At 51.1% G+C, this 16,851-nt stretch overlaps 5 protein-coding genes across 5 annotated transcripts; 3 read left to right on the top strand and 2 right to left on the bottom strand.

Moving 5' to 3' along the window:
• Positions 1–463: 463 nt before the first annotated feature.
• VFPPC_17726 (hypothetical protein) lies at positions 464–685 on the bottom strand (the record flags this gene model as incomplete). Its single annotated transcript, XM_022429415.1, has 1 exon — positions 464–685. The coding sequence occupies one exon, from the start codon at positions 683–685 to the stop codon at positions 464–466; it is 222 nt and encodes a 73-aa protein (XP_022285547.1).
• A 2,381-nt stretch (positions 686–3,066) lies between these two features.
• VFPPC_04473 (nuclear and cytoplasmic polyadenylated RNA-binding protein pub1) lies at positions 3,067–4,801 on the top strand (the record flags this gene model as incomplete). The annotated part of the gene is made up of 5 exons (XM_018283822.1): positions 3,067–3,426; positions 3,515–3,610; positions 3,683–4,330; positions 4,399–4,519; positions 4,602–4,801. 5 exons carry the CDS (start codon positions 3,067–3,069, stop codon positions 4,799–4,801), a joined length of 1,425 nt encoding a protein of 474 aa, XP_018145054.1.
• A 3,716-nt stretch (positions 4,802–8,517) lies between these two features.
• Positions 8,518–11,667, top strand: VFPPC_04471 (kinase Yak1; the record flags this gene model as incomplete). The annotated part of the gene is made up of 6 exons (XM_022428402.1): positions 8,518–9,303; positions 9,400–9,599; positions 9,704–9,863; positions 9,946–10,684; positions 10,750–11,415; positions 11,468–11,667. 6 exons carry the CDS (start codon positions 8,518–8,520, stop codon positions 11,665–11,667), a joined length of 2,751 nt encoding a protein of 916 aa, XP_022284471.1.
• Positions 11,668–12,964: 1,297 nt separating this feature from the next.
• On the bottom strand, positions 12,965–14,169 carry VFPPC_04470 (pentatricopeptide repeat protein; the record flags this gene model as incomplete). Its single annotated transcript, XM_018283819.1, has 4 exons — positions 12,965–13,240; positions 13,351–13,863; positions 13,935–14,062; positions 14,127–14,169. 4 exons carry the CDS (start codon positions 14,167–14,169, stop codon positions 12,965–12,967), a joined length of 960 nt encoding a protein of 319 aa, XP_018145051.1.
• Positions 14,170–14,598: 429 nt separating this feature from the next.
• VFPPC_04469 (pentatricopeptide repeat protein) lies at positions 14,599–16,622 on the top strand (the record flags this gene model as incomplete). Its single annotated transcript, XM_018283818.1, has 2 exons — positions 14,599–15,048; positions 15,117–16,622. The coding sequence occupies 2 exons, from the start codon at positions 14,599–14,601 to the stop codon at positions 16,620–16,622; spliced, it is 1,956 nt and encodes a 651-aa protein (XP_018145050.1).
• Between the last annotated feature and the right edge of the window lie 229 nt (positions 16,623–16,851).

The following is a 16,851-nucleotide window of genomic DNA, read 5'->3' as shown; positions in this document are numbered from 1 at the left end:
ACCAGAGCAGACGAGTCCCAAGGTTAATAATGGATCAAATGGGAAAAGTAATGCTGACAGGACATGGGCAGGCAGGGAGAGAGCAGCCACCACGGCACAAGTCGCCGCCGAAAGTGTGTGGGGAGGAGGCGCCCGATTCTGAGTTGGATCTCCAAGTCTCTTGTCAAGGACTGGGAACTGAGAACTGGGGACTGGGAGCAATGCAGCTGAACCCTTGGTGTAACCACGTTCAGCGTTCGCCTGGTGCGCGGCGGCACGCGTCAAGTGTGTCTTCGGTTCGTTTCGTTCACAGCCACCAAACAAATACGCAGCGGAGCAGTCCAGTCCAGACAGGACCGGGCAAGATGGGACGACAACTTTGGGAGTTTGGTTCTGTTTGGCTTGGTTTGGGAGCGGGCGGGCGTATCGGGGGGCTGACGGAAAAGGTGGAGCTGCAGTCACTTTTTGACCAGATGCTCTTATATCAAGCTTCGGGCACGCACATTGCTCTTGTTAATGTGTGTGAGTGTGTGAGTGTGCGAATGTGCGAAGACTTGGAGGCGGAGGAGCTTGGACCACGGCCAGGCACAACTTGACTATTGATTTGCTTGATTGAGCAGCGAACTTGGCTTGGTGCGTGAAAAGGGATAAAGAAGACACTTGCAGAACTAGCAAGTCTTTGAAAGTATAAGATGATCTGAATCATTGACCCAAATCCAGTTGGCGACGAATTGAGCAGCAACTTCAATCCATAGGAACGTCCGAGAATTGAAAACCATACTCCGACATACAACTTGAAAGTCAAGCGGGGGCGGGAGCAATTTTAACCAAAGTACCACCAGGTGTGGTACCTTACATCACTCACATATTAAAAGTATCCAGCACATATGTACTGTCATTCAGTAGTGCCAATGCCTGCCCCAAACCGTATCAGAGCTGCAACATTGTCTTCTCGCCCGCTCGATGTGTGCGTTGCATGCAAGTCGGGTCCAAGCTGGAATCTGGCACTCGTTGAGTATTGAGTGCACGCGAACAATTGCTCAGTTTGTTTAGCCGCTGAATTTGTGTGTGCTTCTGATGAGGGGCATGACGTGACAACTTGGGAAGGGACGACTGATGCTGCTTTCCGGTCCCCCCATTTCCCACTTCAAACTGAATTGATAACAAAGAGTCGACGAGATCTGGAGCTAATTTTTGCATACCAGACAAATTGGACGCCCTCTAATCGCCATCTAAGGTTTGAGAGCCTTGTCTGCAGTGGCGTGGAGATTGGGTACCTTGTATTTGCAAGTCTGGCAACTTGATTCCGCCAGCGACATCAAAGTCGTACCGTCCACTAATTGTGTAACAGCAGCCGCAGCCCGTCGATGCTAACAGCCAAGGCCGTACCAAACAATTTGACGCCAAGATACAGAACGTTGGCGATGATATCAATGCCCTAACACCTGACCACATCGTCGAACATTGACTGTCAACTGGTAAATCTTGGCCGGCAGTTCAGCCAGGAAGCGGCCCAAGGTGCATGCATGGGGGTGGACAATTCCGCCACCTTTGATCACCCAACAACCAACCTCAAAGATAACGTGGCTGAAGACAAAATAGGAAAGGGATAGGAGGCATGTTGGCACGGCAGAAGAAAAACGGTGTCTGTCTCCCTGTTCTCTAACTTGACTCCTTTACACGGATCCGTGGTCACTCACATCGCGGCAACAACGGCTACCGTTGCCACTCACTACTTTCAATATTCCAAAGACGCTCCATCTAGGTATTGGACGCTCGTGGAAACATTTAATCTGATGAGCTTAATGAGCAACCTTACTGCACTTGGCACCTCCTCGAGTTACATTGTGAGAGTCGAGGTAAGAGAGAGGATTACGAGGCTTCGAGAATTGCCTTGAGCGTCTGGTCAATACTCAGGTACGGAGTACTTCCCACACCGTCTCAATTTCTCCACCATTCACTCTGCGTGCCATCCCCCAACACTTTGCTCAAGTTGAATGCTCGGATGCACGAAATGAAGTGACCATCGACCAGCTCCAGAGGATTCGACCAGTTTGAGTTTGATTTCGAAATGGAAAGCATAAAAGCATGGAACAAGGCTAATGATGAAGCCAAGCCCAACTCCTTTGCCGGTCAGGTACTGTTACTGACTGCCATCCACCCACTAGACCATGCTGTGCCTGCAGTTGCAGCCCGTCTACACCCCACAGTGTGCAGTGGGGGCGCAAAAGTATTTGAACAAGCAAAATGTACCAGACATGTATCGAATATCACGTTGGGTGCTAAGACATGCTGAGATGTATTAGTGTATACTTGCATCTGGCCAAATACTCTTACCCAGACTGTACTTGAATAATTTGTCTCCCGTCCCCGTCTGATCACCCATCAGGCTGACCGCCCACTTGCACTTGCACCAAGAGCACTTGACACCAGGTCAGGCCAGGCCAGACCTCTGTGCTGCTCAACTGGCTCCATGTCAGGTCCAGATATCGGCTAGGCCGCCTGACCTGCCACTAACCACACTTGGGTCCCCTAATTAAGGTAACCTCCACACTCCTCAATTCTACACCTTTCCTATTGACTCGTCGGAGGACAACTCATAAAAAAAGGGAACTTGAACCCAGCACCGACTTGGAGCGTCTGTTTTGGCGATTTTGGACCTGGAAATCTGGCGTCCTTTATTTCCTTTTTCTTCATGTTCCTTTGTGTGCATTGAGCTTCCGTACCTTTTCCTCGTCGTTATATTTTCCCCGAGTTCATCCCAACAGCTTTGCTGCGAACCCTCCCAATCTCGCCCAATTCTTGCCCGTGCTCGTCTCGACCTCCTTTTTTATGTAACGACTGCATAGCTACTGCATACGAATCGAAACGACCCTTTCGCCTACTCGTTGCTAAATCTGCGGCTATACACACTACCCTTTTTTTTTCTCTCTTGTCGCACGTCTCGTCTGCGATAGTTGCCGCTAGCTAGTTGCAATTGCTTGCTTGGGCAGCGCCGATAACTACCACCCCCGCGAACCCCGTTGTCCTTGTTGCACCAAATCGACTGTTATAGCATATATTCTCCATTGAAGGACCTTTGACACAATGGCCGATACTGCTGCAGCTCCTGCCCCCGCCCAGATGCCTCCCCAGGCACAGTCAGGTGTTGGCAACTCTGGTCAAAATGGCCAGGGAAACCCAACTCACATGGCACCACCACCGCTACACATCCCGCAGAACACGAACCCCATTCCGACCGCCATTACCTCTCCCCTTTCTGGCGGAGATAATAGCGGCATGATGTCACCGGGAGGCTCAGGCAACTTCCGACGAGCAGCCCCTGAGCCTAATAAGCGGGCGTTGTACGTTGGGGGCTTGGACCAACGTGTGACCGAAGATGTGCTTCGCCAAATCTTCGAGACTACCGGTCATGTCCAGAATGTCAAGATCATTCCTGATAAGAATGTACGCTAACCATGACAAATATTATGAGCCGCGAGCCCAACCAAACACTAATGTGGGAGAACATGTTGTGCTAACAGTGATGCTACAGGCCAAAGGATTCAACTATGGATTCGTCGAATACGACGACCCAGGTGCCGCGGAGCGCGCCATGCAAACTCTGAATGGTCGGAGGGTTCACCAGTCGGTAATAATAATCTATTGCGACAGCTACAACCGCAATGCTGTGCTGTCCATGTGCGCTGATACTTTGATGTAGGAAATTCGAGTCAACTGGGCGTACCAGTCCAATACATCTAGCAAGGAGGATACTTCTAGCCACTTTCACATCTTTGTTGGCGACCTCTCCAACGAGGTCAACGACGAAGCCCTCCACCAGGCCTTCTCTGCCTTCGGAACTGTCTCTGAAGCTCGTGTTATGTGGGATATGAAAACTGGCCGCACCCGAGGATATGGTTTCGTGGCATACCGGGATAGATCAGATGCCGAGAAGGCGTTGAGCTCCATGGATGGCGAATGGTTGGGCTCGCGAGCTATTCGATGCAACTGGGCCAACCAGAAGGGCCAGCCTTCTATTGCTCAGCAACAGGCGATGCAGGCTATGGGCCTGACCCCTACGACACCCTTCGGCCATCACCAATTCCCTGCCCATGGTGTGGGGAGTTACGATGTGATTTTGAACCAGACTCCCAACTGGCAAACCACTTGCTATGTGGGCAATCTGACGCCTTACACCACCCCCAACGACGTTGTCCCCCTCTTCCAGAACTTTGGGTTTGTTGTCGAGTCCCGATTCCAGGCCGATCGAGGATTCGCCTTTATCAAGATGGATACCCACGAGAATGCCGCGATGGCAATCTGTCAGATGAATGGTTACAATGTCAATGGCCGACCGCTTAAATGCAGCGTGAGTTGGCAAAACTATTTCCTCGACATCTACTTGTGACGATGAAACACTGACGACAATAATCCTAGTGGGGTAAGGACAAGACGCCCAACGCTCAAGGAAATTTTGACCCAGCACAGCCATACAGTCCCCAGAGTGCCCAGGCGCCTGGCTTCCCAGGAACGCCTACCTACTATCCTCAGTATGGTGGTAAGTGTTCAGTCTGCGCGTCATGCGTGTTGTACTGTATAAAATTATATATAATCAAACCGCTAACTATGTTTCCCGCCAGCTCAATATGGCGGCCAGCCAGGAAACTTTGCAGGACCTCAGGGAGGATCGCCTGCAGGATACGGCGGGTCTCCCATGGGATACGGCGGCCCTCAGAGTGCAGGAGGGTTTGGTCGAGGCCAACAGGGACCGAATGGTCAATGGAACCAACCCACACCTGGGCAAAACTTCAACAATGGATTTGGCGGATATCAGTCTTGAGCGAACGAGGTAACAGTGTTGACACCGGGCTCGGCTCGGCTTTGTTTGGTTCTGGAACAAGAGTGCACTGTCCTGGGCGGAATGGACATTTGAAAAAAGCATGTTTGTCTTTGCCATTTTTGAGATCTTTCCATACCAGTCTCATACCCTCATCTCTTCTCAAGCGGCATGCTTCGTCATTTTCTTTTCTTTCAGCTTCTCTATATTCTCTCTCTTCTACTTGTTCTACGATGGCTACGTTCTTCTTTCTACTGGTCTCGCTCTCTCTATTTCTCTCTCTCTGGCTCTCTCTGGCTCTCTCTCGCTCTCTCTCTGCCTCATTTTGAGTAGGTGGGATTGACAATTGTTCAGCTGTCTTTTGTGTGATTTCCACTCGTCATGTTTGCTTTGCTGAAATTGCCGCAAAGGGTTACCCAAATGAGCTTTGCGCATTTTTACGACTTAACGAATAAACACCATGCCCTTTGTTGCTAACGCGGTCAAGGAACGTACACCGCTACTGAGATACCATTTTCGTTTATTTCTTTCGTTTGAAACATAACATTAATTGTCTAATTCTTGCTCATTTCTGTTCAAGTTTTCTTCCATTGCTTCAGACTTTAGTATGATGAGCAAAAGTATTAGCCTCAGACGTTGTGTATGTTGTTGCTACAGTCTGCGGTGGCATGTGCCAAGGTGCGGCTACTGGGCTTGGATTGCAAGCTGCATGTCGCACTGGGGATTGATGTGCTGTGTGCGTTGGCCGTTTGGACCGGTACATGTAACAGACGTCTTATGCAGAATGGCACGGACGAGCACTGCACAGGTTGCGTGGTTCTTCGAACAACTCAAGGTGGAGGACTCGGCAAGGTCCAGCAGGTTCATGGTTAGGTCATGACCCGGCACTGGGGGGTATTTCACGAGCCAGTCATTTGTACTGGACCGGTAGTTCACAGTATGTGGCGGCAGTTCGTCTTTGTTGAAGCAAAGGCTGCTCTGGTGCCCCATAAACATGGATCATTTCGCGGGAAGTAGGTCTGGATAGTCAGTTGAATGATGCAAAAGACTGAAGATTGTAAGGTTATACATCTTGCAGGATCAACATGTTTCTTGACCATCTTGCTGTTGAAAGGGGCCGTCAGTCGATTTCTACGCATGGTTTCCACATCTCGTGAAGAGGTCAGGGGATGAGAACTGAAATACATACAAGCAGTGGAGATGTGCTTGCGTCTCGCACGATTGGGTCGTGCAGACGCAAAGACTTGGCAGTGTGAATGTGATGTCTCTTTGAGTTCGATCACATACTGGGACACGGACCAAATGAGACGGAGGATGACCATGGATCAGTTAACTTTTCGTCACCCAGATTGAACAAGCCCGTTGGAAACTGGAGTTGGACCAAAGCCACCAATGGTTGAATTGAAGAGCACCCACCACATCTGAGGTAAGAATTGTACCCTCCACTACTAAGAATGGTGATGATGGAGTTGGTATTAGAGAAGCACCAAAACATGATGTGATGTCTGCTGCTTTTTCTACATGGTAATGTGCCAGCCAGTCAATGACATGTAAGTTAGCCGCCGAGCCCCGACATGAAAACATGAGCCCGGCTCGTCACACCAAGTTTGTCATGCCACTCCATCGACGGCCAAGGAATGATTGGGTCCGTGATACAAAACTTGACTCTGAAAAAGGACAGTCGGCATTTGGAAATGATGCATGGATATTGATATAGAGTTAAATGGTCTGGTTGACACGTTGTGATAAAAAAGTATTTGCCCACATCCAAGTATACAGCAACACATCTCAATGTGTCTCAGCAGACAAAGTGATATGAATTGACTCCCCACTGCATGTCGTCTTGTCTGGTCTGAACCAGACCCGCACCTCACCTATTGGACTCGCGGCCCAGACCTGAACCTCACTCACATTTCATCAAGCTTCAATGTTCCATGTCTGGTCCATCTCGGGTCGCCTATCGGGTTTCCCCCACTTGGGACTGGCGCAGCCATAAACTGGTCACCTCTGGCAAATCAACGAACCAGCGAAAGCCTCAATTGCTAGCTCCTGGAATGCGGACGGGCATTGGATGGCATCTATGAGCTCATTATCTGGTCAATTTTTTTGTTTTTTTGTTCTCCCTCGTCCTGGCGTTTGAAATTTTTGGAACGCACAATGAGACGCCTGCAGCATTCGGCAGTGGTCAAGGATGTCTGGTTGAAGATGCCTTCACAAGACTGGGAGCTAGACATGGATGGAAAGCCTCCATGTTTTATATGCCGTCTTCGTTTGCAATGGCCCATATGTCACTCATATGCGTGACAATTCAAGGCACGCAACTCACAGTGCCTCTACATTGCTGAATGCTCAATGTAATATGCTGGGCTCCGTTATTCCGACCAAATGGACGCCTCCCGACCACAACCAGTGAAAGCTTTCCACCAGGTGCGGCCTGTGTGTACAGTCTGGTGTCTGGTCAGACTGGATGGTTGGATGGAGACTGATTCTGTCATGACTGCCGAGTAATATTCCCTTGTTGCCGTGTCCCACAATTCACATTCACACCGAAATTGCGCTTGGATGTTTTCTTGCCACGCGAGAAGTGTTTGGATGATGATGATGGTGATGATGAACTGATTGCGGGCAACCCGACCGTGTCGAGTCAAAATCTGTTTCATTGAGAATCTTGGGCGTCTGCTAGAGCCTGGCATCACGATGCCCAATTCCCACAGTAGCTTTGAGTGGACAGGACCAATCAATTTGATCCCAGCGTGAGTGTCAAGTGCTGGTTTGAGCCTAGCCTCGAGCTGGCACCCATCAAATGGGCCAAGTCCAGTCGTCAAGCCAAGCAGCAGCACAGGTCAAGCAGACCAGACTGGGGCGGGCTGGTCTGGTGCTGCAACTTGACTGTGCTGCTTCCTAGGAGTGCCAGCACCATGTACTGACCCATGTTGCCAGCCCACGGCTGGTCCCAGGCCCAGTCACAGCACGTCCCAGTCAATCCCCAGTCCGCCAGGCTCTCAAGTGCTCTCACTCCCCTCTCTCCCTCCCTCTCCGTCTCCATCGCCTCTGATCCTGGTCTGTTCTCCATGCAGCCAGCTTTTGGGTGAGACCTCCTGCACCACCAATCCATCCAAGAAGGCACAAACGAACGAGCAAGCAGTCGAATAATTACACTATCTACCGAGTACGCGGCAAATTGGGCTGGGTCCAAGTAAGTTCAAAGTGTTTGGCAAGCGGGCTGCCCGGCAAATTTACAAACTAGAAGTCAGACGGCAAGCCAGAGTTGTCAAGTCAAGTCAAGTTCCTTCGACGTCCCCGCCCGCCGCAATTCGCGCCCCCCCAGACCGCACCAAGACCAGAACAAGACTGGACCAGACTTGACTCTCGTCAGCTCAGCTCCATGAGCATAGCGCGACTAATCGTCCACCCAGCGACCGACATTGAAACCACCAGACACATGTGCAGTTGACACTACCACTCCATACCACAATCATCTTCTGGCCGTCCTTCTTGGAGCTCGGGAGCTTTGCCAGCTCGCAGCGACGCCGTTCATTTTGCCACAACTTGCGCTCTTCTCTAGCATCTCCGCACCAGTTGACCTTGGGGTCATTCTTCGACGACGGCCATAACGGCGGCCCTGCTGCGCTCCTCACCGCTGCCATTGCTGCCGTTTCTGCCGCCTTCTCGTCATCTTCGTCGTCGTCGTCGTCCTGCTGCGTTACCACCTCCCCACCATGGATCAATCGTGGCAGCAGTATCCCGACCCGGCCGGTGCCTCGCGACGACACAACGGCGGAGGACAAATGCCTAGAGACTATGCAGGCCAGCCGCCGCCTCCTGCTGCCGCGCCCTATGGCTACGATCACGGGCAATATCACCGCGCTGCTGGTCTTCCTCACATCCACCCCTCTGGCCATCCCATGAACCTCGCCGGACCAAATCCAGCCACCTCATCCCCCATGGCAGCTGGTCCTTCTCCTCGCGACGGCAACGGAGACGTCGCAATGCATGATGCCCACGATGCCCACGCCGGCATCAAGTATCCTATGAGGCCTCATCACCAGTCACATCCCTCTAGTGGTCGCTCCTCCAACCTCCAGTCGCCCCATGAGCAACAACCGTCGTCTGCCGCCCAGAGATACTCTCCCATGGACACGCTGTCTCCCACCTCGCCCTACGCACCTAAAACGAGTCAATTTGCGAACCCGCCCCCGCAAGGACAGTCACCGAGCGCCCAGCCTGAATATCCTCAGAGTCCCTACTACGCCGGACGCCAAGGCGGTCAACAACTGCCTCCAATCACTCCTTTTGCCTCATCGCAAGATGGCTACCCTTCCTCTGCTGTGGCAAACCTCGACGCGGCCTATTCTAATGGCCCCAAGTCCCCCGCACGACCGAGCCAACCGGCGCAGAAGCCTGTGCCCGAGTTCCGCAAGGTGCGAGCTCTGACTGAGCTGCGACCGAAGAACAACCGTCAACCAGCTTTCAGACGAGCTAATCCAGAGGGAGGTTTCATCAGTGTAAGTTACTCTGAGTCCCTCGCGCTGCAGTGCAGGCATTGGGATTGGCAATGATGGGGGGGAAGCATCTGTGACCTTGCTAATCATGCATTGCAGCCTCTCCAAGCTCTTACATCTCACTTGCCGGCTACATACCGCATATGCAACCCTAGCTTCAAATACGAGACCTCGAGGAACCCTCGTCGAGTCCTGACTAAACCCAGCAAAGGAGTCAAGAATGATGGCTATGACAACGAGGATAGTGACTATATTCTCTACGTGAACGACATCTTGGGCTCGGAGGAAGCAGGTCACAAGTGAGATATTTCCCTAGCGGATGTGCAATCGATCGAGGCGGCAGTCCATCGTCCTTCCCAGAATTCACACCTACTCGGGCCAAATTGCTAACTCTATACGATAGGAATCGTTACCTTATCTTAGATGTGCTTGGTCAAGGCACTTTCGGTCAGGTCGTCAAGTGTCAAAATTTGAAGACGCAAGAAGTTGTCGCCGTCAAGGTCATAAAAAACCGTACAGCTTATTTTAACCAGAGTATGATGGAAGTTTCGGTGCTCGATTTGGTCAGTTCTAAGCCTCGCCTGCATTTGAGCTGGTGCGATGTTCTATAAGTGACCGCCTCTATTACTAACACGTCCCGTATAGCTGAACACGAAACTCGACAAGAATGATGACCATCATCTCTTGCGACTGAAGGACACATTTATTCACCGGCAACATCTTTGTCTAGTATTCGAATTATTGAGTGTTAACTTGTACGAGCTTATCAAGCAGAACCAATTCCGTGGACTCAGTACCACTCTTGTTCGAGTATTTGCACAACAACTACTCAATGGCCTCGCCTTGTTGAACAAAGCTCGCCTGATTCATTGCGATCTCAAGCCAGAAAATATTCTGCTCAAAAACTTGGAGAGCCCCATTATCAAGATTATCGATTTCGGATCCGCTTGCGACGAGCGACAAACAGTGTATACATACATCCAATCCAGATTCTACCGCTCACCAGAGGTGCTCCTTGGCCTGCCATACTCGTCGGCTATCGATATGTGGTCCTTGGGTTGTATTGTAGTTGAACTCTTCCTTGGTCTGCCGCTATTCCCGGGATCATCAGAGTATAACCAAGTCTCACGGATCGTCGAGATGCTTGGCAATCCTCAGAACTGGATGATTGAGATGGGCAAACAGGCCGGCGAGTTCTTTGAGAAGCGCCAAGACGAATTCGGTAGACGGACATATCACTTGAAGAGCATGGAACAGTACGCTCGGGAGCACAACACGAAGGAACAGCCTAGCAAGAAGTACTTCCAACAAAGCACCTTGCCCGATATCATCAAATCATACCCCATGCCGCGCAAGAACATGAAGCAAAGCGAAATCGATCGAGGTTTGTATATTCTGTCATTCAACTATTGGATTTGAAATCAATCTGACCATAACCTCTCTCCGCAGAAATGAACAACCGAATAGCCTTCATCGATTTTGTGCGAGGCTTGTTAACCATCAATCCCCTGGAGAGATGGTCCCCCCAACAAGCCAAGCTGCATCCATTCATTACGCAGCAAAAGTTCACGGGCCCTTTTGTTCCCCCCATGAATCTCAAAGCAAGTTCTTTGAATCGATCGCCGGCACCAGGAACACAACAGCAGCAGCAGGCAGAGGCCCTGAGCAAGCAGCGTGCTCAGGCGGCACAAGCTCAAGCCAATTCTGCTGCGCATTCGGCCGCACAGGGAGCGTATGCGAACATGGCTGCTGCGGGCCAGTACCCTCCACAGCCAGGGCATGTTCAGCCTCCCATGTATGGCAGCAACGCCGTCTATTCACCTGCCGGGAGCCATGGCAATATGGCGCCACCGTACGGACCCCAGGCGGGCCAGTATGGTCCTATGGTCATGAGCCAACCACCCCAACCGATGCCTGCCGCCCAGTACGGCAATGTTCCTCAGCCAAACATGTATCAGCAAGGAGGTATGAGAACGAACAGACAGAGGGCATCGACCATGGAACAACAACAAAGTGGTATCCCAGCTGCTATTCAACGGGTAGCAAGTCATCTCGACCCAAGCCAACCCATCCGCCTTCAACCCAGCCCGGCCTACTACCCGCCTCCCGGTGAAGGTATGGTTGGCGTGGACAACACTCCTGGACGTGCCGGCCGACGTGGAAGCAGGGCCCAACAAGGCGGCAGGGGAAATCGCGATTTTATTCGCAATCTCGAGGAACGCACCCTTGAAGAAGGATTCATGGGAAATCAAAACCCCTGGCATTGAAAGTCCTACCAAGACCAATCATTGGCATCCAGCAAAGAAGCAGCAGCAAGGACGGTCAGAGGACTGTGGCAGCGTGTTTATCCCACAACTTGCCGTTTAGTCGTACACCGTCATTCGGAGCAATTGCAGTGCGCACAAAATGCTTTGCTATCGTTTTGTCGTGGACGTCTGGATATGTACCGAAGTCAAGACAAGCGCGATGCCTTTGCTATTGGTATGGCTTAGCGGCAACAGCAATATAATACCACAGGCGGGACACTGCTCGGGGACCAAGATTTGCGATGAAGTTGTATGCACAATGCGCAGGCCAAATATCCGGGACTGCCGGGGAACAAGGCGGTTTAGCATCTGGAATGATGTTCTCTAAAAGCGTGTGGCCTAGCAGGCAAACTTGACCTGAGCCAATCCGAGGCCCAATAGATGCTATGTATCTCTACAGGCTGGCTGCTTCACGTCCTTTCATGCTGGCGGGATGTGGACTACAATAATCATGCCTACTATCCCCTTTTACATCGTTTCTGTTTACATTTTTGGTTCTTTGATGCGGGAAAGAGCTGAGGCTTAACCGAATGCTTGCCCACATGGCATAAGATTGAGATAGACGCGGTGGCATACGAACGGGCGGTTTATGGTGGACGGGTGACTTTTTTCTTCTTTGTCTTGCACACAGTAGCATGAGGGTGGGAGGATGAATGCAGCCAGAGAAAAAGAAACGAGGGTTACTTGTAGATACGAATTGTGTTTTCCCTCTGCCTCTGTTGTGTCTCTCGTTCGGTTCTTCACCCCTTTTTCCTTTTCTAACCTTTCTCCCGCGTGTACGACGATGAGATGGGCGGTTCAAAAATAAGGGGACGTTTGCATAGCAAAAGAATGCTGCGGATGGCTTGGGTTGGTTTATGTTTGCGAATCCTACTTTTCCCCCAACCCGTTTTTTCTCGCCTTATCTTCTTCATGTTTTAGTTTAACAGGACGGATGGATGGCGGCGGCGGTGCGAATTGCGTTCTTGTATGATGGGATGACGGCGGATGGTTGGGAAAGACAAGCATATAGTTTACCTGAACAGGCGAAGACGAAATATTTCTACAAAAGTTGTCTGTCACTTGGCTGTGTCTCGTGTGTGAAAGGTATCGGCTTACCCCCCTATGCTACTGCTATGAGAGATGTTGGAATAAAATGTAGTGTACAGACTCCCTATGTGATGATGATTTTTCTTTTTGTTGCTAATACACAACAGTACCAGGAGTAGTCACAACCTCGCATCATATCGTGTCAAGCCAGTTCCAAAACGCCCGTACTCCAGATTGAGCCGCCCACACGCCTAAGTCTTTACATGTGATGAAAAATAGCTACTAAACGTAGCAAAATGGGTTTATCAAGCATGCGTGAGTGTAATTAATCACCTGCCTTTGCCCCTTTGAAATCCACGACCTCTCTTGTTCCCTCCAACCATCTTGTCGCTATAGAGTCGGTTGTTCCCCGAAGAGTTGGTCTTTCCATCTGCGTCCATTAGGTCGGGGAATCCCATGGATCCATCGACCACTTGGTCTCGTGTTGATGCCTTTGAGGATTTTGGACCGCTGGGGGCGTTTGCTGGTGGTTCGTTGCTCCGGTCTGAGGCGGAGGCTTGGTAGCCGCCTACCTTGGGGTAGATTTTGAGGACTCGTCCGTCGGCCTGGGCAATCCACTGTTAGGCTGGCTGATTTTTTTTTTTTTGATAAGAGGTAAAAAACATATAAATGATGGAAGTGCTGAGTGTAGAGTGTAAATGTTGTAAATACTTACAGTCTTATTGTTAAACGTGTCAATGACCCGTTCTCCGCCTTCCCGCGAAACAAACACCATTTCGGCAATGAGGAAAGGCTTCGTCTTGACAATCTTGCAGCTGACCATTTCGCCGCCAATGGGCGTCATGGCGCTTTCGATATCCGCCGCAGTTGTTCCAGGGGCGAAATTCTGACCCAGGAGAGCGAAAGGACCGGCGAGACCACGGATGGTGAGCCCCATTCCGCTTCGGGTTTGAGTCGTTGGAGTGACTACGTTGACTTGGTCGGTGTCCATCTTGTCGACCGCAGCGGCAAGCTTTGCCTTGCGATTTGCCGCTCTTTTGGTGGTGGTGGCATTGTTGGTCTTCGCGCCGGGGAGGGTGATGCGGGAGCTGAGGGAGCCGCCTTTGGCAGATTTGCCGTTGACGGAGTCATGAAGATCGTGTGTCCATTCGCCGTTGACGTTGCCGGCGGGTAGGCTGGCTCTGCGGGTGTTGACTGCGGCGGCGGCAGCTGCGGCAGGGGCGCGTTGCTATATCAAACGTATATTCGTTAACAGGAGTCCGAATTGGTGGTGGTTGTGATATCGAGATGTATGCCTACCTTTTTCACTCCCACACGACTCGCCAGGGAGCCGCCAGGCGTGGGCTTGAGTTTCGATGGCGCACTCTGTCGTCTATCTCGACTGAAGATTCTGTCGGCTAGAGCTGAATTCTTCTTCCGCTCCCGTGCTGTGTTGCCGATGTTAGCAAGGGGCCAGATGTGAGTCTGTGGCCATGCGAGGCAGAGGTGTACCATCGGTGATGAGCTTTTGAAAATCGGGGGCATTCGGCGCCATTGTGTCTAATGCGCAAAGACGTCCCGCAATGAAAACTGCTTTAGTATAGAGAAGGAGAAATAACAATGTATTGCAATGCTGGAAGGGTTTGGTTTGGCTGACGCTGAGGAATGAGGCTCAGAAGAATGGTGGCGGATCAAATGGTCTTTCAAGGGTCAACTGGTGCTGCTTTGCGCTGGATGTGAGAATGAGACGCGACAGCCAATCAATGGGGCCGCCCATGCGCTGTCACTTTGGCGCGAGTTGCTGGCTGCACAGGTACAAAGGTAAAGTAGCTGATAAGATAAGAGACAGAAAAAGTATGGAGACCCTGACTGACATTGACATTTTTCCACATGAAGCTCAGCTGCATTTGATGCTCCTGAAGACAGCACATCCTCAGACCTCAACCAGTTTCTCGACGCTTGGATTTCAACAGGCTCGTCCACAATGGCAGGAAGCTTCCTTTCCTGTCGGGCCTGTCTGCTCAGGACCATCCAAGTGGCTGCTCATGGCCGCGCTGCGGAAGCTTCAGCTCTCAGAGCAGCGGCTCAACTACGCCAACACAACAGATCGTATGCGACTGCGTCACCTGCCACGGCCTCACCCGTCGATGCCCCGAAGACTTTACAAGTACCGAATGAAGACCAGTCTGTCGCTGAGAAGAAACAGCGGGAGAAGCTACAGCGTGCTGTGAATAAGCACCTGAGCCACATGGACGACCAGTGGAAGATTGCGCAACATGTCGACCAGACGCTCGCAAAGGATCGTTTCGACGAAGCTCTACTCCTTACACAACAAGCAAGCAAAGATCGCCAAGTAGTCGTCTCTTGGAACCATCTTATCAACTACCAGCTGGAGAAGCAGAAGCTGAAATATGCAATCAAGCTATTCAATGATGTAAGCTCGCCAGATCCAATTCCACCTCCTCCACCGCAGTCACTAACATGGTGATAACCCTCATATAGATGAAGAAACGTGGCCAATTACCAAATGTCCAAACCTTTACCATCATCTTCAGAGGTTGCGCCAAGTCACAACACCCCAAGGCTGCAGTCGCCGAAGCCGTAAAACACTACAACATGCTCATGGCTGATAAACGCATCCAGCCAAACTCGACACACCTCAATGCCGTCCTAAATGTTTGCGCCAAGGCCGGAGATCTGGATTCAATGTTTCTGATTGCCAATACCGCCAATGACTCGACGCGAGCGCCCACGGCATATACATACACCACCATCTTAAATGCCCTGCGGCACAGCGCCATGAAGGACATCAAGGAGCTTCCCTATGAGCAGCAATCTGCAAACCTGCAAAAGGTTGTCGACCAAGCAAAGAGCCTGTGGATGGAAGTCATGGACAAGTGGAAGCAGGGTAGAATCGTCATTGACGAAGAACTAGTATGCTCCATGGGCCGCGTGCTCTTACTTGCCCCCAAGCGGGAGGACAAACGAGACGTTCTAGACCTCCTACAACAGACCATGAACGTGCCCAACTTGACCAAGACACTTGGTTCAGACCCCTTCCAGGATCCGGACATGCAAAATATTGCCGTCAAAGGCGCTTCCAAGGCAGTCACTTCATCAAAGGCCGTGTACGCCATCCCCAGCCGCAACACCCTTGCCCTTCTCCTCAAAACCCTCGCATCCTCCAATCTCACAACAGTGGGCATCAAATACTGGAACCTCATGGTCCGCCATTACGGCATCGTCCCCGACAACGACAACTGGCTCCGCATGTTCGGCATGCTCAAGGTAGCCAAAGCCAGCGCCCACGCAGCATCCATCATCACCATCCTCCCCGATGAGTTCCTCGACGCCAAGCCCTACCAAATCGCAATGGAGACCTGCGTACGCGACAACATCAACGAAAACGCCATTGAGAATTCCACAGCAATTCTCAACTCCATGATGGACCGTCTTGACGTTCCTGACATTTACACGCTCCGCCTCTACTTGCGCGTCGCCCTCGTCAGCCACTACCGTCTCCGGACCAAGGCCCAAAAGGGCGACGAACAAGGTGCGAAGCGCGAATACGGCATCCAAATCACCACTGCCCTGGCTCGTCTCTGGGACCCCTACAAGAAAGTCCACTACCACTACTTCAAAGCTACGCCCTCCCCAACCAACAAAAAAGATGAAGGCATCTTGTACAACGATAAACGAGAAGTGATTGCCCTTGCTCGACTCATGTTCTCCGCATTTAACAAGGTCGTCAACGAGGGCATGCTTCCGGAGAAGGACCTGCGAGAATTGCGACCTGTAGGAGCCAAGATAAACCGGGAAATTCAAGCCTTTTACTCTACCCGTGAGCAGACGGAACCAAAGTTGCGCCGGACGACAGATGCCGAGCAGGTAGTGGAGGATGAGGCCCCGGATGGCGCTCACGAGGGTGCTCGTCGACAGGGGGGTGACTTTGTTTGGGACACAACAAGGTCTTGGGAACCAGTTTCATTGCGACGAGACCGGCGTTGATTTTTAGAATGGTTAAGCATAAATTTGAGAGGATAAGAAATATCCTATCTTTGTTTAAACAATCCATCAGAGACTCTAGCGAATCTTGTACACTAGTTGTTGGCGACATTTGAATATTCATCAATCTCTGCACAAAGACGAGTAGGTTTGGAGTTGACCGGGTTTTGGATTGATTTGAAAGTTAAATGTACTAAAATACTACTCTTCATCATTATTGGTCGTCCAAAAA

Source organism: Pochonia chlamydosporia, chromosome 3, assembly GCF_001653235.2.
Source record: "Pochonia chlamydosporia 170 chromosome 3, whole genome shotgun sequence".
In the NCBI taxonomy this organism is placed as follows: domain Eukaryota; kingdom Fungi; phylum Ascomycota; class Sordariomycetes; order Hypocreales; family Clavicipitaceae; genus Pochonia; species Pochonia chlamydosporia.
Note: the sequence above shows the minus strand (reverse complement) of the source record. Positions and strands in the feature narration are given on the sequence as shown.